The sequence below is a fragment of the Brassica napus genome, chromosome C8, assembly GCF_020379485.1.
Source record: "Brassica napus cultivar Da-Ae chromosome C8, Da-Ae, whole genome shotgun sequence".
Classification (NCBI taxonomy): Eukaryota; Viridiplantae; Streptophyta; class Magnoliopsida; order Brassicales; family Brassicaceae; genus Brassica; species Brassica napus.
The window spans coordinates 34,472,358-34,494,585 of NC_063451.1; the positions used below are offsets into that span (position 1 = coordinate 34,472,358).

Sequence of the window (22,228 nt, forward strand, 5' to 3'; positions counted from 1 at the left end):
GTTTAATATTCCTTAAGAAACGAAAAGGATCTGGGTTGGTATCATATGTTTCAAGTCTTTGATCGTCTGAGTGCTATCCAACGTGGCTCTCACTGATGTACGAATCAAAATGGTGCGAATACTGAAGTCAATGAATGGAATCGACCAAGGTGCGGACAAAGTATTTGTCTTCTAGGTACATGTGTGCATTCGTGATGGGAATTTTAGTTTTGTTAGTTTATAGGGAAAATATTACTTTTGTTGATTATTGGGTTCAAGGGTCCTTGCTACCAACATCAACTTAGATTTGGTTGATTTGGGAGAATTTTGGATCCGGAGGTACAATAAGGCCCAATTAGATGGTCCCTGAAAACCTATTTCAATTTCTTCATTCGGTCAAAGTAAGCACATTTGCATTTAAAAGCCCAGGTGTCTTTTGCGCAAGCCCGATACTAAGCTGTTTCTTAGTGTAACTTTTCATTTGAGAAAATCTGAAACTATACTGGGAGGTACTGGTATCTGAAAACCGAGTGATTGATAAATATCCGAGTCCTTTTGTCGAAAATTGTGTAATCACTGAATTTTTAATAGAAAAGGATAAAATACGGATGTAAAGTAGAAAGCGAGGAAAAGTTGTAGTTAGATAACTAAGAAGTAGTTGCTAAAAAAAAAGATAACTAAGAAGTTTGTTCGTTTGAATTCTGGATTGCCTTATTCCAACAAGAGAAGAAGAATTCAAACAGAATTAAGAAGTTTGACGTGAATGAAACTATTTTAACTCTGTAATTAATGTCATTATATTTCCAAACAAAGCTTCTCCGATGATTGAATATGTTAACATTACAATATGTGCTACAATTTAACCAAGTAGCGATAGCCAACTAAGTAGTAAGAGATTTGGAGCCAGGTGTAAATTCATCGGTCATGAATTTGATTTTTGTTGAAAAAAAAGTTGATAGTTTTGGCAAAGTCACGTTTAGGCTTCCACCCATGCAGTTTACATAGTAATCCAGTAACAAGTAACAGATGATCTAGTTACCTTCAGGTATTAATGAGAAGGAATCAAGTATTCAATCCAGTTTGTAGCATTAAGTGTATTCTTCCTAAAATCAACCACTATCTTGTATGATTGTATGTATATTTTATGATTACTTAAGATTTATGTATATTTAGATATTAGAAGGTTTATTTATTTTGAAACTTTTTATTTATTCTTGGGCATGAATTTTTTTCAGTCCAGTAGGTTTAGGAATTTCTTTTGATACGGGTAACACATCCTACTGCTTTGGACCTATATTATTAATTTATCTCTAAACACAACCCATATATGTTCATGGTTGTGTTTTTATATATACGTGGATATATACGGATAGGCAAATGAATATACGTAGTTAAAAACATCTTCAATGGTTAACTTCATTTTTTTCTTCAAAATTTGAAGTTTTTCAAAAAATGAAGCAACATGCTCTCCAATGGTTTGCTTCGTATTTTCCTTCAAAATGACATATTCTAAGTATATTCTACCACCACTTTATAATTAATTATTAATAATACTTTATATGTTTTCAAATTTACCAATTTTACCCATCTGTTTTGTTTTAATATTAATTCGACCCAATTACTATTTATTATATATTAATAATTATTATATAATACAATTATTACACATAACATAAATAAATAAACAAAATATTTTATAAAAAGCACTAAATACATATATCTCTTAAGTGATTAAAAATGTATTTTAAAACAAAAAAATGAGCTTATTTTATTCTAAATTCTTCTAAATCGAGCATAAAATTCTTAGAAATCAAATCAATAATTTCATATTCTTCGTTATTAACATTCAATTAGATAAAAGTAATAATGTAAAATTTGAAATTAATTGGATGACATTAATACTTTTAATTTGTTTAAGTAAAAAATAACAATAAATAAAAGTTAAGGAATAATTTGTAAATAAAAGAGTTCATCTTCAAATTTGAAGAAATACTGTTCAATTCTTCAAAATTTGAAAAAAATAGAAAAAAAAATGAAGTACTAATGAAATAAAAATTGAAGAAAAAATGGAAAATAAAGCACTATTGAAGATGCTCTAATCATAAATGTTTTTGAGTCCGAGGCCCTAGCTATTTGTATAGCTTCTTTACATATAACTAAAATATAGCTTGTCCTATTCGGCTAGTCCATACTCCATAATCATGCCAATTATCAATTGGTGTATATGTTTATTACATTGATACCTCGTATTTATTACACACTGAATTGTCGTTACGTATAGGGTTTTTATAGAAATTGGTAACACAGAATTGGTTAAAAAAGTTCGGGCATACACTTTTTGGGGCAGATTCCACAAAACCAGTGAACAAAGAAAGCAAAAAAAATTCATGAAGTGATTTCTGTGGCGAATGTCGCTGGTCTTTCACATTAATATATATATTTCCAATTTTTTTTGTGTGTACCAAAGTCTTCATTACTATATGATTAAACGGTTACAATAAGTAGAACCATCATCGTACAAACCACGACGTGGAGTCGACGGGCTAAATCGCAAACATATAATTCAACACGAGACAAAGATAGAGACACAAATTTATAACTTAAGTATTTATTGGCACATTTTTGTTATTTATTTCCTCCGGCTTAGTTGTCATAATCCATCAAGTGATGCTATAGTTGGTATTCGTATATAAGTTATGCAATATATGCATATACCATGGCAAACTATATATATAGCATTTTTGGGTCAAAATATATAGCATATCCCATCCCCTATATATTATTTGAGAAGCATTACAACTTCATTTTGTAGCCACATGTCATCACTAGAATCATTAGAGAAATATGTTGGTCCATCTAATTATATAATAAGCTTTTTATTAAACTAACAATAAATTCATCATTAATGTACTTTATTATTTTCTTAAATAAAATTTACGGAACTGCCTAATGTGGATAAAATATATATGGCAATTAATGATTTTGAATTATAAAGATTTGATAAAAAATAGTGTATCTTCTATCATATTTGTTTAATTTTAAACTATTAAATAAACTAAACAATCACAATAACCATATAATAAAAATTTAGATTTTTATGTATATGTTATATTTTGAATTTTTACAAACGGCTATAAATTACTAAAACTTTTAAAAGTCTCACATTCAAATTTTATGATCCATGATTTAAAATTTTTGTTATGACAAAATACAAATGATTACAAAAATTATTTAAGCAAAAAGTCTAATTTAATTAATTATTAAGATTAATATATATATATATCGTTTTAAATTAAACTATAAACCATATAAAATACAATATTTTAGTTTCCAAATTTACTTTGTACCGTTTTTTTTTGATAAAAGTTTTGAACGATCATTGACAACTTATTTTTTTTAATTATAAATTATTAAAACTATTAATCCCACAATAAAAAATTTGTTATCAGTAATTTAAATTTTTTTCTATAAAAGATACAAATGATCAAAAAAACTATATAAGTAAAATCATCATTTAATAGACATTAATATTAAAAATATATTATCTATGTTAGTATCATTTAAATTTAATAACATATCCTATCAAATATGAAAAAAAATATTTTTTGGATTAATAAAATTGATTTATATGTTCGCACCAATTTAATTATATATTTAATAGTTACTGACTTTTAATTATTTAATATATATTTATTATTTCATAATATGCAAAAATATTTAATACATAAAATAATTTATATATATAATGTTGATTCCGCGCAAGGCGCGGGTCTTAACCTAGTATATATTATTTGAGAAGCATTACAACTTTTTTTTGTAGCCACGTGTCATCAATAGGATGATTCTTAGAACCATTATAAAAATATGTTGGTGCATCTAATTATATAATAAGTTTTTTATTAAACTAACAATAAATTCATCATTAATGTATTTTATTATTTCCTTAAATAAAATTTACGGAATTGCCTAATGTAGATAAAATATATATGACAATTAATGATTTTGAATAATAAAGATTTGATAAAAAAAATAGTGTATCTTCTATCATATTTTTTTAATTTTATACTATTAAATAAAGTAAACAACCACAATAACCATATAATAAAAATTTAGATTTTTTATGTATATGTTATATTTTGAATTTTTACAAACGGCTATAAATTACTAAAACTGTTAAAAGTCTCACATTCAAATTTTATGATCCATGGTTTAAAATTTTTGTTATGACAAAATGCAAATGATTACAAAAATTATATAAGTAAAAAGTCTAATTTAATTAATTATTTAGATTAATATATATATATCTTTTTTAATCAAACTATAAACCATATAAAATACAATATTTTAGTTTCAAAATTTACTTTGAACAATTTTTTTGATAAAAATTTTGAACCATCATTGACAATTTATTTTTTAAAAAATTATAAATTACTAAAACTATTAATCCTACAATAAAAATTTTGTTATCAGTAATTTAAATTTTTTTCTATAAAATATACAAATGATCAAAAAAAACTATATGAGTAGAAATCATCATTTAATAGACATTAATATTAAAAATATACTAAAATATATTATCTATGTTAGTATCATTTAAATTTAATTACATTTCCTATCAAATATAAATTTGGTTTTTTTGGATTAATAAAATTGATTTATATGTTCACATCAATTTAATTATATATTTAATAGTTACTGACTTTTAATTATTTAATATATATTTATTATTTTATAATATATAAAATATTTAATACATAAAATAATTTATATCTATAATGTTGATTCCGCGCAAGGCGCGGATCTTAATCTAGTTATTAATTTATTATTGAACTTATGTCAGTGACACAATACATAGTTATATACAATTTATTTGCAAAATGTAGAACCAAAACATCATACCATCTAACTTTTTACTTTTGCTTCCAACGCAGTGACAAACATAACGGTTTCATCCGAATGAAATACTTTCTTTTTTATCAACATCCGAATGAAATACTTATAAGACAAACATTTAATGATAAATGTTATGACTCCACAAAACACGACATGCTTCTTCATTTGGATCTCATATTGCGAATCAAACTTTTTCAGGTCACTGAACTAACCAAAGTTTGATTTAAAAAATATAATAATATGTCTATGAGATTCCAATAATGCTCATATATATACATAATCAAGGCATGAAAGTTTAGTTTGTTTTTATTACATAAGAAAAGGTTGAGGCAGAAGAGACCACGTGAATAATACCATTTTCATGCCTACCTCGGTTTGATGCATAAGCGAAGAAGAAACATTATGAATCCACTTTAGTTCAATTATTTTTACAAAAATTATTCATGAGTCTTCCTCTCAGAAAGAGAGTCTTGTAGAGTAACAGCAGCCGTAGACCATGATTGTCGAGTATCTTAGAAGGGGTTTTTAGTTTAATCAAGAATTAAAGAAAATGAAAAATGGCAATTACTATAAGCGACATATCTTAAGAGAAATTCTTATGTTCATCCCTTAGTGTGAACCTCTAGATTCACCAACCAATAGTGTTTGAGTATTTGATATTTGATATCTTTTAAAAAAGGAAACAAAATTGAATTTCCAAATAAGATCATATTTTTAAAATAAAACAATAAAAATGCATAAAAATAGTTGCAAAAATAAATAAATAAATATTGTTAAACCGTTAGCAAAATACTAAATCATATACCCTAAATCCTAAACTCCAAATCCTAAATTATAAATCTTAAATCTTGGATAAACTGTAAACCATTGGAAAATTTTAAACCCTACATCATACATTAAAAACTAAATCTTAATAAAACTAAACCTTAAACCCTAATCACTAAACCCTAAACCCTTGGATAAACCCTGAACCCTTGGATAAATCATAAACTCTAAATCAAAAATATTTAAATTAAACCCTATAGTTTATGATTTATCCAAGGGTTCAGAGTTTACCCAAGAGTTTAGGGTTTAGTGATTAGGATTTAGGGTTTAGTGTTATTAAAATTTAGTTTTTAATGTATGATTTAGGGTTTAAGATTTTCCAACGGTTTAGAGTTTATCCAAAGTTTAAGGTTTAACGTTTAGGGTTTAAGGTTTAGGATTTAGGATATAGGGTTTAGTATTTTGCTGAACACTTAACAATATTAATTTATTTATTTTTTGTAACTATTTTTATGTATTTTTATTATTTTATTTTAAAAATATAATCTAATTTGGATATTCAATTTTATTTCTTTTTTTAAAAGATATCAAATATCAAATATTCAAACACTATTGTTTGGTGAACCTCAGAATTTCTTGTATCTTAATTAGGCGACACAAGATACGTCTGTTGTAAGCCAGGCGTCCCTTTGATAGTGCTTTTGGGAGGAGAAAACGAGGGGAGAAAACTCTCGGAGGCAAAGGATCTTCCTGCGTCAACAAGATCACTTCCGGCGTCGCTACCGTACGAATCGACTCTTCCGCGATAGAGAGATTCACCACTAAACCCCTCCCACTGATCAAAAGAAGCTCCTTTGGTCTCCCTCAAGGTCTAACCAACGAAGCGAGGCTTTGTCCTACGGTGCGGCCAGTATGTTGAGCCGGAGTGGAAGCGAGGATTGTGGTGGCGGGGTGGTTGATTGGTTGCTGGAGACAGTGGCAACAACACCGACAGTCTTTGAACCCAGTTGTCATCTCTAAATACGAAACCTTTAAGGTTTCACAGCACTGGGCAAACACACACTCCGTAGAAAAAGATAAAAGCTTTTGTGTATCTTTCGAGCTTCCGAGTCATCTTTAAACGTACGGCACCAGGTCCCCTTCCATTCGATTTGGAATTAGGTTGCTCTTGTAAAGGTGATTTGGATGTAGCTCACAGTAAGTGTGCTGAAACTCGGTTCAAGATCAAAGAAACATGTAAGGGATCTTCAATTATTCTCAAAGACTTCTTTTTTCCCTCTTTTGTTTCTAGAAAATTCTACATATTCTTATGAATCTGTGGGGAAGAAAATAGTTACGTGTGAAACTGAATGAGAATCTTGCAGTCCACTACAAGAAAACAGCGGCATACTGAGGGAAAAAATTGTTGGTATGTCGTCGGAATAAGGCTATTCCGACGATATACCGACGAAAAAAGTCGTCGGAAATAACTCTTCGGAAATTCATTTTTCTTCGGAAATCCCTCGGAAATTTCTGACGGAATTCCGAGGAACTGAATTTCCGAGGAAACTCCGAGGACCACTAGATCGTCGGAAATTTCCTCGGAATATACCGAGGAAGTCCTCCCTCGGTATATTCCGAGGAACTTTCCGATGGTCCAATCCTCGGAAGTTCCGACGAAATCTTCCTCGAAATTTGCATCGGGAATTTCCGAGGAACGTGGCCCTCGGAAATTTCCGAGGAACATAGTCCCTCGGAAAATTCCGAGGAACATTCCCTCGGATTTTTTTTTAAAATTCCGACGACTTATACCGAGGAAAAGGTCGTCGGAAATTTCCGAGGGTGCTTTTCCTCGGAATTTCGAAAAAATTAATTTTTTAAAAATTTTTTTTTTAAAAAAAAATTATTTTTTTTAAAAAAATTAAAATTTTTGAAATTTAAATTCGAAAATATAAAATTAAAATTAAAACTGAAAACATATTAGATAATTCAAAGTTCTACAAATAAAAATAAAACATTCCGAATTTTTGGTAAAAAAAAAAAAAACTACGGGTCTTGAATGTTCGGGAACACCTCGTTCGGGTACATCCTCTTCATTATCTCCATCATCTGCTCGTTCAACCTCTTCTGTGTCTCATAGCCCGCCTGTTGAGCTGCCATCTGGGTCTCCAACGCAGATATCCGATCATCCTTGTCCTTCAGCTGAGCCGTAAGAACTTCTGGATCAACATATGGCGGTGGTGCAGAAGAAGGAGCAGCCGACCGGGAGCGACGACCCAAACCGACCAAACGTCCCTTCTTCTTTGGAACCGACTGAAATATAAATAGCCTAATTTAAATAATATAAATTGATGATAAAATAAAAAACAAGAAGTAAATAAATTGAAGTTAAAAAAAAAAGAACTTACCGATTCAACGATTTCGTTGATTCGAAACCGGGACAAGTTGGTCGCAGCCGTGGAAGCGTCATCCTCGGTTTGAAGCTGAGACACTTCGTCTACCACCTGAGTTTGGATCAGGTCGACCACGTCCCTCACAAGACCGTCATCAATCTGGCCGGTCTTCTTGTTGGTATACGCCCTCCTCATTAGGGCGAGATCATCAACCGGCTCGCCATCATTTTCTTCCGCCTTGAAAAAAAACATAAATTAAAGAAACATTAGAAATTAGAAGAAATGCACAGTAAATTAAAATTCTGAAACTCAAATAATTGAAGAAAAAGTGGTTGAACTTACCATGCGATCTCCCAGAGTGGCAATAGATTGAGCACCCAAGTTATGCTTGTAGATGCCCTTCCCTTTATGGTCGCTCCTGCTGTTGGTGGAGTTGGTGGAAGAAGTTTCTTTCGTCTCTTCCTTATCCTAATGCGCACACAACTCCTTCCAGACCGTGTCGTTCATCGACTTTGGGACCTTTTAATAAAAAAAAGAAAAAAAAATAGTTTAATAAATAAAAAAATAGTTTAATAAATTAAATCGAACCTTATTGATTTCCCACTTCTTCTTCCACTAGTGGATCTGCTTCCCATAGTTGTCCATAACTTTATGGACGAAGTGGTGATAGATAAAGAGCGTCTCATCGGAATTCCAGTTGAACTCTTGCTGGAAAAAAAAACACAATTAGTAGAAAATTTATATTAAAGATTAAAAATATAATTAAAAAATTAGAATACTTACCGCAAACTGACGAAACCACAGATGCTGCTTGTCGGTAGGGAAGTGAGTGAAATCGGATGTCCGCTGTCGAGGGCCGAGTACATCATACGGTTGATCCATGCGCTGATCCCGTTCCCGGATCGGTTGAACCTAATAAAAAGAACAAACGGTTAATAATGAATCCAAATTTAAAGAAAAAAAAATATTTTTAATTACCATGTTTGACCCCGTCCATGTGGATACGGAGTGAGATTGGGAAGATGGTCACGACCGGGCTGTTGAATGATATCTTATGTATTTGCATAGTTTTAGCAATCATTTTAGTTCTCAATTTGTCCATTTAGATGCATTTAGAGTAGATTTAGATGCATTGCATATACATTTGTCTCTATTAGGTGATGAAGATGCTATTTGGTGAGTTTGGAACCTTTGGAGATGGTTTAGAGACAAGAATGGTGATTTTGGTTGACAAGACGAGGTCCCAACTGTCCCAGCGGCCAACTGTCCCAGCGGCCAACTGCAGCGGCCAAGCCAAACCGCTGGGAAAATGCACACGCCCCTGCCCCATATGTACTTGTTGCAGCGGCCAAATGACATGTCGAAAGCCAGCTGCGACACTTAGAAAAATCTGCACTTCTGTTTTTACCAACTTTTTACCCAAATTATCTTGGGTCAACCCAAGCTTGTTGGGTCGACCCAACTCGTTTTTAGACCACTATAAATACTTTTTAGACTTAATTTTAGAGGTTATCTTGTTTTCTATCTAATCAAAAGCCACTTTTGGGTGAAAGATTTAATCTTGATCATAATTTCTTACTTTTGCTTGATTATCTTGCTCTCTAATCATGTTTAACCTTGAATCATCCATGGTTTTGGGGTTATTCATGTCTATTAGTGAGTAGACTAATCTTGGATTCATGGGCTAGGGTGATTAAGGGTGATTAGAGAAGATCTAGGGTGTTTAGTGTTAGATCTACTTGTTTCCTTGCTTGTTGAGGGTTCTCAATGCTATTTTATTCTTGATCATACTAAAATAGATCTCTAGGCATTTCCTACCCACAAGGTGTATGATGAAATGCCTAAACCAACTCTTCAATGCTTTTAGCTTGCTTTACCTAAGGGATTAGTTGCTAAAGGAGTTAAGATTGCTATTAGACTTGTTCTCCATGTTTGCTTTAGTAACATTCAACCTAAGGGATTAGATGCTTGAGTTGCTTTAGCAAAAGAACATTCATCTAGGGATAGAGCTTGTTTAGCTTAGTGTCTAGGCATAAGGTAAGTGTTTGATTGCTAGCTTGCCACCCTTAGATTGGATCTACATCACCCAAGATCAAATGCCTAGTCTCATGAGTCCTCTTGCTTCATATTGAGAAAAGAAAGATCATTACTTTATTGCATTAGCTTATTAGTTCTTAGTTCATACCATCTTTAAAACCGGATTGCACTTAGCTTAAGCATGAACTTGCATTCCTTTTGCTTTAGAATCACTTAGAACTGGTTCGACAATCTTTTATACTACATTGATTTGATCTTGGACCCTTGAAAAGTCTAGCATCATTGAACCAACTCCGCAACACTCATCACTCCCGGAGGACCCGGAGGAGCAAGAGCGGATGCAGCAGCGGGAGCAAGAGGAGCAGGAGCGGGTGCAGCAGAGGGAGATGTATGGTAGGAGCTGTGGGGCGAAGGGGAATCCTGAAAATGGCTGGAATCCCGAGACTTGCTCCCCGTACCACCACGACCACGACGCTGTCGAGGCCGGGTCTGATCATCATGAGACATGTAAATTTAAAAAAATATATTTAATAAATATAGAAATATATAAATTAATTTTGTTTTTAAAAAATCCCAAATAATAGTTTTTAATCACAAAAAAAGATTTATAGATATTAAAAATGTTTAATAAATATATAAAAATAGTTCTAATAAACAAAAAATAGTTTTAATAAATAAAAAATAGTTTAATAATCACAAAAAACAGTTTTAATAATATTAAAAATGTTTAATAAATATAGAAATTTATAATATATATATATATATACATATATATTTTTTTTTTAAATCCCAAATAATAGTTTTTAATCACAAAAAAAGATTTATAGATATTAAAAATGTTTAATAAATATATAAAAATAGTTCTAATAAACAAAAAATAGTTTTAATAAATAAAAAATAGTTTAATAATTACAAAAAATAGTTTTAATAATATTAAATTTTTTTAATAAATATAGAAATTTATATATATATATATATATATATATATATTTTTTTTTTTTAAAAACAAAATCCCAAATAATAGTTTTTAATCACAAAAAAAGTTTTATAGATATTAAAAATGTTTAATAAATATATAAAAATAGTTCTAATAAACAAAAATTAGTTTTAATAAATAAAAAATACTTTAATAATTACAAAAAATAGTTTTAATAATATATATATATATTTTAAATCCCAAATAATAGTTTTTAATCACAGAAAAAGTTTTATAGATATTAAAAATGTTTTGTAAAATCCAAAAAATCGAATTTATATACAAAAATCGTTTTGTAAAATACAGAAATCGATTTTATATACAAAAATCGATTTTATAAATACAAAATAAATAAAAAAAATTATAAAAAAATTCTAAATCAATTCAACAAAACAAATTATTCAACCAAATCACAATTCTAACCCTATTATACAACCAAATCACAATCCTAACCAATCACCCTAACAAAAATCTATCAAATCTACACAAAAACCTAACAAATAGAACCTAAGAGAGTGGGATAGGGTCCTTACATGATTTGTGTAAGAGAAGGGGGAGATCGCCGGAGATATCGTCGGACAGAAGGTGGAGATCGCCGGAGAGGAGAGAGGAGCCGCGCAGAGGAAGAAGAGAGAAATGGGGAAGAAGATGCGGCTCGGGGTAATAAAACCTAGGGTCCGACGGATACTATCCGTCGGAATTCCGTCAGAATTCTAATTTCAATTTTCGCATAATATTCGCCCGGTTAAATGAAAATATTCCGAGGAAATTCCGACGGATAGTAAAATATCTGTCGGAATTTTCCAAGGAAATACCGAGGAACTAGTGTTTGGGGTTTCAAAACATCAATTTTTTTTGCCGTATTTCTTTTCTTATACAATTGTAATGCATACCATTGAGGATTCTTTGTATAGATGAGCATAAACCATGAAATAACAAATTTCAAAACGAATTGAAAGTATTCCTTTTACCGTTCATTAAAGTGTATAAGTGTTTCTCTTATGTTGTGGGGATTTCGTTCATACAATCGGAAAAGTGTTTATTATAGGGTAAGGAACAAATTTTTGACTTCATAATCAGTCTAAGACACTTAATAAGGGTTATATAAGTGTTATTCAAACTGCAAAACGTTGTTTTCGGTTTAAAACCCCTATTTCCTCGGAATTTCCTCGGAATATTCCGAGGGAATTCCGAGGAAACCCTTATCTTCCTCAAAATTCCGTTGGAATATTCCGAGGAAATACCGAGGAACTAGTGTTTGGGGTTTCAAAACATCAATTTTTTTGCCGTATTTTATTTCTTATACCATTGTAATGCATACCATTGAGGATTCTTTGTATAGATGAGCATAAACCATGAAATAACAAATTTCAAAACGAATTGAAAGTATTCCCTTTACCGTTCATTAAAGTGTATAAGTGTTTCTTTTATGTTGTGGGGATTTCGTTCATACAATCGGAAAAGTGTTTATTATAGGGTAAGGAACAAATTTTTGACTTCATAATCAGTCTAAGACACTTAATAAGGGTTATATAAGTGTTATTCAAACCGCAAAACGTTGTTTTCGGTTCAAAACCCCTATTTCCTCGGAATTTCCTCGGAATATTCCGAGGTAATTCCGAGGAAACCCTTATCTTCCTCGGAATTCCATCAGAATATTCCGAGGAAATACCGAGAAACTAGTGTTTGGGGTTTCGAAACATCAATTTTTTTTGCCGTATTTCATTTCTTATACAATTGTAATGAATACCATTGAGGATTCTTTGTATAGATGAGCATAAACCATGAAATAACAAATTTCAAAACGAATTGAAAGTATTCCCTTTACCGTTCATTAAAGTGTATAAGTGTTTCTCTTATGTTGTGGGGATTTCGTTCATACAATCGGAAAAGTGTTTATTATAGGGTAAGGAACAATTTTTTGACTTCATAATCAGTCTAAGACACTTAATAAGGGTTATATAAGTGTTATTCAAACCGCAAAACGTTGTTTTCGGTTTAAAACTCCTATTTCCTCGGAATTTCCTCGGAATATTCCGAGGAAATTCTGAGGAAAAACAAATTCCTCGGTATTTCTTTAAAAAAAAAAAAATCAATGTTAGTCTGTTTCCGAGTCGTCATCACCAGATGAATCTGAATCTGGATCTTGGTGAAACCCTCCAATCAATGGTTCATCCTCTACGTGAACGACGGCTTCCTCTTTGAAGTCGGTTAAATCGACTACAAGGCTAACTCCAGCTAAATCTTCTGCTGCACTTAAGTTGCCGGATGTGCTTGGTTGTAGTGGGTCTTCCAGCTCAGAACATCCCTGAACTCGGCCTCTCGGTTTGAGTCTTATAACAGTAACCCATGGATCATCTGTGTTCCTTACCCGGAGGTACTTGATATAACAAACCTGTAACATTTAGAAAATTATTAGTAAAATTATAAATTAATACACATGATGATGAATCATTCTGAATAATTAACATTTAATTACCTGATCGGCCTGAGAAGCAAGAATGAAAGGATCATAATATTGCAGCTTTCGCCTCGAATTTACTGATGTAACACCAAATGCATCTGTTCTTACACCTCGATCTGGAGTGTTGTCGTGCCAATCACAATAGAAAACAATACAGCGCAATCCAACCATGCCCAAATACTTGATTTCCAAAATCTCATGTATGTGTCCGTAGTATACATCATCTCCTGATGCAGAACAAACGCCAGCATCATAAGTCGTACTCGAACGTCTCCTCTTCTGAGTTGTGAATGCATATCCTCGAGTACAAAATCTCGGATATGACTTCACAACAAAGTTTGGTCCAACGACCATCTCACGTATCCAATCGTCAAATGTTTCAGCTCTGGCAAAACCAGCAGACACCTATTAATAGCACATATATATATATTATATCAATAAATGTGAATTAGTATAAATATGTGATAAAATATATTTTAATTTGTTTAAAGCACTCACATAAGTAAACATCCATCCAGTAAATTCTCTCTGCTTCATTTCTTCTAGTTCGTCCTCTGTGGCGTATCTATACTCGAACCGCTTTTCTGCAATGAAAATCCTGTATATGATGACAATAATGTAATTAATTAAGATTTAAATTTCAACTTGTTAAAATAAAAATTTGTAAGCTAATTTATTTACCTCTCATATTGAAGAACGTCTTCGCAGTTGGTGAGCAAATATGTTTGCAAATGACTGCGCTCCTGCTCAGTAAGTCGACGGTCCTTTGGTTTTCCGCTAAGTCGTCCAACGTCTGTGAAAATGTCTGGAACCGTAACATGATATGTTGCCCGTTCGCCTCTATCATCATGCCGAGCAGGTCTTCTGTTTTTGGTCTGAACTTCTGTTGGAAAGTAGTACTCGGCAAAGTTTGAAGTTTCTTGATTGATCATCTGTGCGACTATAGAACCTTCCACCCTACTTAAATTTTTCACCATCTTTTTTAAATGGAACATATACCGCTCATACAGATACATCCATCTATACTGCACAGGACCACCAAGTTCCAATTCTCTTGCCAGGTGAATAACAAGATGCTCCATAACATCAAAAAATAAGGGAGGAAATATCTTCTCAAGGTTGCACTGAATCACGGCTATGTTAGTCTTCAAATTTTCAATACCTTCAAGAGTCACTGATCTCGTGCATAAATCGCGGAAGAAACCACTTATCCCTGCAATTGCTTCATGAACATTTCGTGGTAATAGTTCCTTGAAGGCGAACGGAAGGAGGCGCTGCATCATTACATGGCAATCGTGGCTTTTCAAGCTAGTAAACTTTCCTTCATTTCTGTCGATACAGTTACGCAAATTTGATGCGTAACCGTCTGAAAATTCCACATCGTTTGAAATGTAATCAAAGAACGTATATTTTCCCTCTGCATCAAGTCGGTATATGGGAAAAGGAGTCCTACCATTCTCATCAACATGAAGTTCTGAACGAGCACATATATCGACTAAATCCAGTCTTGACTTCAAATTATCCTTTGTTTTACCTTGAACATTAAGGATCGTGTTCATGAGATTGTCAAAAAAGTTCTTCTCAATATGCATGACATCTAAATTATGCCTTAGCAGATGATTCTCCCAGTATGGCAGATCCCATAAAATACTTTTTTGTGCCAGTTATGTAGTTCTCCAACAGCATCTACCGGAAAACGCTCATGTCCACCGACGTCTGGCGTCCTTTCTGCACCAAAATCTCTTAGTTGTATCTTCAAATCTTTCCCACAAATTTTCGGAGCTGGACTATCAAACACCCTCTTGTTCTCCGTAAACAAATTCCTACTCCTACGATATGGATGATCAGGTGGTAGGAATCTCCTGTGACAGTCAAACCAACACGTTTTCCTTCCGTGTTTTAGTTGGAAAGCATCAGTGTTATCTTGACAATATGGACATGATAGCCTTCCATGCGTTGTCCATCCAGACAACATACCATATGCTGGAAAATCACTTATTGTCCACATTAGTACTGCCCGCATTTGAAAATTTTCTTTACACGAAACATCGTATGTTTCAGCACCTTGAGCCCATAGTTGTTGTAACTCATATATTAGTGGCTGAAGAAACACATCAAGTGATCTCTTAGGATGCTCTGGTCCGGGAACGAGAATCGAGAGAAACAAAAACTCTCGTCGCAAGCACAAGTTTGGGGGTAGGTTGTATGGTGTAAGAATGACGGGCCATAGAGAATACTGTCTTCCACTCTTGCCAAACGGACTGAAACCATCAGTACATAATCCAAGGTAGACATTTCTTCTCTCATACGCAAAGTCGGGATACTTTGATTGGAAATACTTCCACGCTTTTGCATCTGAAGGATGTCTGATCTCACCATCTGTTGAGTGCTCCGCATGCCATCTTATTGGTTGCGCTGTGAATTCAGACAGATACAACCTCTACAACCTTTCCGTCAAAGGCAAATACCACATCCTTTTATATGGCATTGGAACTCTTCCACTCGTATCTTTATAACGAGGCTTTCCACAAAATTTGCATGTAACCCGTTGTTCATCCGACCTCCAATAAATCATGCAGTTGTCGCTGCATACATCTATTACCTGATACGATAAACCAAGATCAGCTACAAGTTTATGAACCTCGTAGTATGAACCAGGAGCTACATTATCCTCGGGTAGAATACCTTTTACAAAATCAGCAATCGCATCCACACAGTCTTCAGCCAAATTATAATCTGTTTTAATGCCCATCAATCTTGTAGCAGATGATAAAGCTGAATGACCATCTCTGCAACCTTCGTACAATGGTTGCTTTCCAGCATCCAACATATCATAAAATCTCATAGCTTGTGCATTGGGTAAATCTTCCCCTCTAAAATGATCATTTACCATCTGCTCAATACCTACACCATAATCTACATCCGTTCTAATTGGTTCTTCTAATCTAACCGCTGGCTGAGGTTCGCTAGTACTACCATGTTCATAATCAGTTTCCCCATGATGATACCAAATTTTGTAACTTTGTGTAAACCCACTCAAATATAGATGAGTCCAAACATCCCACTCTTTAATAACCTTTCTATTTTTACAATTAGAGCAAGGACATCTTAACATACCTGTTTTTGCTTCCGGTTGTCGGTGAACTAACCCCATGAATTCGGTTATACCTCGTTGGTATTCTTCCGTAAGCAATCTCGTGTTCGGATCCAAATGAGGTCGATCGATCCAAGAACGAAAATAATTTGAAGAAGACATGTTTTTTATGAATCAAATTCGTGTGTAAAGAGAGTAAGAGGGAAGATGAAGATATGGAGTGAATGAAGAGGAAGAGGGGTGCTTGTATTTATAGTTGAAATCCTGCCGACAGACCGAGGAAATTTCGACGGAATTCCGACGGAAACAGCTAGTTCGTCGGAATTTCCTCGGAATTTTTAAAATTCCCCAACGGCTCTCTAACGGCTATAATATATCCTCGGAATTGATCGGTTTTTTCCGAGGAATACGTTTTTCCTCGGTATTCCATAAGAATATTCCGACGGATTTGTATTTCCTCGGAATTCCGTCGGTATATTCCGAGGAAATTCCGAGGGATATTCCGAGGATTTCATTTTCCGTCGGAATGTCTGTCAGAATACCGCTGTTTTCTTGTAGTGGTCCCTTTTGGGCTGCGATTGTTTGTTGTCTCAATTAAATCTTGTTTCTGTGATTTGCTTTGTATTGAGAATCTTGCAGTCCCTTTTTGCTTAGTTTGATTCTCTTACTAGTCACCATTATACCAAGAGTTCTGTCTAGCGTCTTTGCATTGTCTTAAGCAGTAGTAACTAACCGGTTAGAGTTAAATCTTCTTCTGTGTGTTTGGAAGTTGAAAATGAGTCTCTAAAGACTATACTGATATTGTTTCTGTGAATCTGAGTAGGACATGTGAGATATGTGGCGCAACGGCTATAAACGTTGCTGGCGAACAGTCAAACCAAGAATGCAATGCCTCTGCCTATTCACAAACAACTGCAGGACAAACTCAGACAGAGACACGAGGAACCTGGCATGGTCGCTGTGTTATGAACTTCTTACTTGCAGTTATGATCTTTGCTTTCGTTGTTACTTGGTTTTTTTTTAAAGACCCCTAATTAAATAAGAGACTATCATTGGTGCACAAAATCAAAACCTTTCTTAACTAAAATTCTTAATTACATTTAATTACTAAAATAATCAATAAGAGATTTTAATGGGGTTCGTGGGTTAATCATGTTCATAGTAACTCTTAGGAAAGTGGTAGAAACGATCTGCTTTCTTTCCCCGCTATAATTGAGTTGGGTGAATAATATATAAAAGTACCCGTAAAATATATCACTTTATTTCCCCTTTTTATTGCTTAGAAGAAAAACGTAACATTTTTCTTTAGGTATAAAGTTGTCGTCAGCTTTCTTTGGCATATGAATTTTATTAACTCCATTTTATAAAATGTTTTATTTCTTACCAATTTCATTAACTATATGTTTAGCTAACTATACATACATTTTCAATCATTTATAAAGGGCATCAAAAATTAAGTCGATTATACAATTTTAAACTCCAGCGCGAACTTTAAATTACGATCTCATCTCCACGTTATAAAACATACTTTTCCGAAAACATATAGATCTTTGATTTTGACGTACTGATACAGTGATGCACTATGTACAAAAGGCCATACAGTGTGTAGTGAACTGTTATATTACTTGTTGTTTTATAATTATCCAATTAGGTCTAAGTTCTTTTACTGAAGTCAATTTTATAATTTTCTTTAGATGGGAGTTTCACAGTAAAGTTAAAGTTTGATCCATTATTTTTGAAAGACATGTTTGATTCATCTACAAATAATGATGAAAGACATGTTTTTTAACTTCTTGCGTAATAGACTTACTTCATTTCAAAAAGAGCGAAAAATGTGAAGAATTTTATTTATTACTCCATTATTTTATTTTTTTAAAAAATCGATTTGGTTATCGTTTTTTTTGTTCTCTTTGGTGAGTCGATCATGTTTAGTGTTCAAATGATAACATTTTATTCCTAGAAGAACTCAGTCTAATTCTAAGAGGACAAACATCAAAGAAAAAAAAATTCACAAAGGACAATATTATATCGCATAAGCATATGTAAATCAGAATATTACATTTTAATTAGCTTTGATAATTTTGTTAAGCTTTGGTTCAGAATAGTCAGCCTTGTTTTTGTCCACTCCAACCTCCACCGATTATTATTTCGTTTTTCTTTTATATATTTTTGATTAGATGGTCAGCTATGATTGTGATTATTGTGATAGCTTTACCACCTATATATATTCCCCACAAATATATTTTTTGTTACGTTAATCACTTGAGAAACAAAGAAAAATTAAACTATGTAAAATAACATAATTTAAACTACGTAAACTATTCAATCAAAATCCACTGCTTTAGATGGGGAGTGTCGCAAATTACAAATAATTATGATCATGATAGACTTCATGTCAAGCGGTCAAGCGAACTAACATTTATACGTAATTACAAATTATGATCATGATAGACTTCATTATGGAATTTTGTGCCCACACACTATACATATAACTAAAGATCCCATGTGCTCTTGTCTGCATTCACTTAAGTCTTTTTCGTTTTATTGTATATATCTTCTCTCTTAGAAAATAGTAGTAATATATTGTCAAAAAAAAATAAAAAAAATAGTAGTAATATATAGATGGGGAGTGTCGCAGATTAACTTTAGGGGGTTCATGGTGTAGTTTTTGAAGGGGGTCGAAGTTTAGTTGAATTATTATGATTATATTGTAGAATATATGTGTTTAAAACTAGAATCCAAAAGAAATATATGAAATTTCTAATTATAGGAAAATGAAATAATTTGGGAATGCCCAATGATGGTTCATTAGATATTTTTGTCAGTTCTCTGTAAACTAGTGATGTTTATTGTCCTTTTCATATACACTGGCGGCAATTATTACCACTAATAAACGATCTTATCTTATAACCACAAGAAACTATTGTCTCCTTGCTTCCATTGATTCCATTAATCCGAATATTCCATTTTCTTTATGTTGCCAACTATTATTCCAAGTATACAGATTCGAACTCAGTTTCCACTAAAAATTTCGCTATTCAAAAAAATATTCACCGATACTGTAACGTTTGCTGCCGTTAAGTGCAAGAACGTATATCATCCATCTATACTAGGCCTGAGACTTATTATCCGAGATCCGGATTTGATCCGAGATTCGCTCCGGATCCACTCCGAAAATAGGATATCCGGAGTGTCCGAATCAATCCAGATAGTCTAATCTTGGATCCGTCCAAACCGAATCCGGATCCGGATCAGTATTATTAAAAAAACATTAAATTTTTTAATTTCATTAATATTAATATTTGATATATTAATATTTATACATAAATTAATATTATAATATTATATTTTAGTTTTTACAATATTATAGACATATATATTTATAAATCTTGTATAAATATTTAATTTATGTATTATATTAAAATTTTAAGTTTTTTTTAAATACTATTTTTAATTAATTTACGGATCCGGATCCGGATCCGAATATCTGTCGATAATAAAATATCGAGGCGGATATCCGAAATCCGGATATCTGGATACCTGAATTTCCTGGATATCCGGATCCGTCCAAGCCTAACCTATACTCTATTCATGTGAATCGTATATTTGGTCTATAAATAACGGCGCCGTCAAAATTCCCGTTATAAATTCGTCGTCTCTCTGTAATGGTGTCCCTACACTATACGTCTATACCAAATACCATTCCCTTCATCGTTGGTCACACGAGGCTTTCCATTTAGTGAAAATGACAATAACAGATCGTGGCCGTTAATTATAACTCATCGTCATTATAACAGAACAAACCAATCGTACAAAGAGCTACAGAGAGAGAGAGAGAGAGAGAGAGAGCTAGAAGAAGGTGACGTCGAGATCGATGGCGGCGGGAGAGGTAGGTCGTAGAAGAGAAGGAGAAACGGCGGACGAGAATGAAAAGACAAATGTGAAGCGAAGGAAGCTTGAGGAGGAAGAAGAATCTAGGATATTGATCTTATCTCAGAATCCAAGCTCGGAGTATGATTTATTAGGTAGCGCGTCGTCCTCATCCTCAGTTTATTGCTGCTCTAGCTCCGAAGAGAAATCGAAACGGAGGACCGACGGTGCTGAATTTGATCAAATGGAAACGTCGTGGATTTATTATAATAACTTCGACAACAGGTTTGTTAATTACGTTTTGATATCTGGATTAGTTAGGAATTAGAAAATTATCATTGATATGTAAATGTGCTGGAGAGTTCCGGAAGAAGAGGAATCGGTAAACGAGGTGGAGTCTTGCCGAGTTAATAAGCAGAAGAGGTGTGAGACGGTGAAAGAAGCGGAGATAGAAGATTTTTTCCAGGCGGCGGAGAAAGATGTTCGGAACAACATGTTGGAGTGTTCTAGCAAGTAAGAGTTTCCTTTTTATAATTCAAATCGAAGGATTTAAAAAAGAAAAAAAATCAGTTACTAAATTATCTGTGAAATGAATGCTTACAGGTATAGTTTCGATTTCGAGAAAGATGAACCACTTGATGGACGATACGAGTGGGTGAAATTGAATCCTTAGAAGAAGAACAAAAAACATTTGACGAAGACAAATGATCACTTGCTCAAGTACTTTTATTCTCTTCTATGTAGTAATGCATAATCTATGAAAAATGTAATCTATTAACTGTTCTTACCCGGAAAATGTAAATATATCTCAAATATTCTATAACCTGTAATAATCGAGAACGTCCTACTTTTATTTTCTTCGTATTATTTAGTTGATTGGAATCAATGAAAAAAATCATACAACGTATTTGAAAATTCCTTATACATATGTTGTTTTTATTTTTGATGGTAAATGTTTGGCGTCTAGATTCAAACTTGACATTTTATTTGAAAATTCCTTAAACATATGTTGTTTTTATATTTTGAAACAGACAATTTTAGAAGCCCTTTTTCAAAAAAAAAAAAAAAATAACAGCCAATTTTAATGCAGTAACTAGATTTTGACCCGCGCTTCGAAAGCGCGGGTTCTTCTTTGGATTATAAACAAAATTTGTGAATTAGTATTTTAGAATTGGCGTACATTATTCTCTTACAAAGTCATTATATCGAAGAAGGGCACTTGTTCAAAATTATATAATTTGTGAATTTGTTTATATAATATTTTGTATGTACACTATTATATAACTCTTTTTAGTCTTAGATATTTTACCGGATCCGAAAAACCAAACCAAAATCAACCAAGAAATATAGTTGTGGTTTGGGTTTGGATCTAGGGCAAAGTACATATTTGATTTTTTCGCCGACTTGCGATCTTTGTTCGATTCCTAATCCTATCCGAGATTCAGTTGGGTATTCAAAGTATATTAGTTTATATAATAATTTGTTTGTACACTATTATATAATTCTTTTTAGTCTTAGATATTTCACCGGATCCGAAAAACCAAACCAAAATCAATCAAGAAATATAGTTGTGGTTTGGGTTTGGATTTAGGGCAAACTACATATTTGATTTTATCGTCGACTTGCGGTCTTTGTTCGATTCCTAATCCTATCCGAGACCCAGTTGGGTATTCAAAGTATATTAAATGTTTTAAGTATATTAGGTATATTTGATTTTTTCATATATGTATTTGGTATTTCGAATGTGTTTTCAGTATTATGAATATTTTTTTAATTTT

At 32.7% G+C, this 22,228-nt stretch overlaps 1 protein-coding gene across 1 annotated transcript; it reads left to right on the forward strand.

Annotated features, from left to right (window-relative positions):
- Positions 1–20,293: 20,293 nt before the first annotated feature.
- LOC106382411 (cyclin-dependent kinase inhibitor 2-like) lies at positions 20,294–21,307 on the forward strand. The gene is made up of 3 exons (XM_013822436.3): positions 20,294–20,735; positions 20,811–20,963; positions 21,054–21,307. The coding sequence occupies exons 1-3, from the start codon at positions 20,455–20,457 to the stop codon at positions 21,121–21,123; spliced, it is 504 nt and encodes a 167-aa protein (XP_013677890.1). The 5' UTR covers positions 20,294–20,454; the 3' UTR covers positions 21,124–21,307.
- The last annotated feature ends 921 nt before the right edge of the window (positions 21,308–22,228 follow it).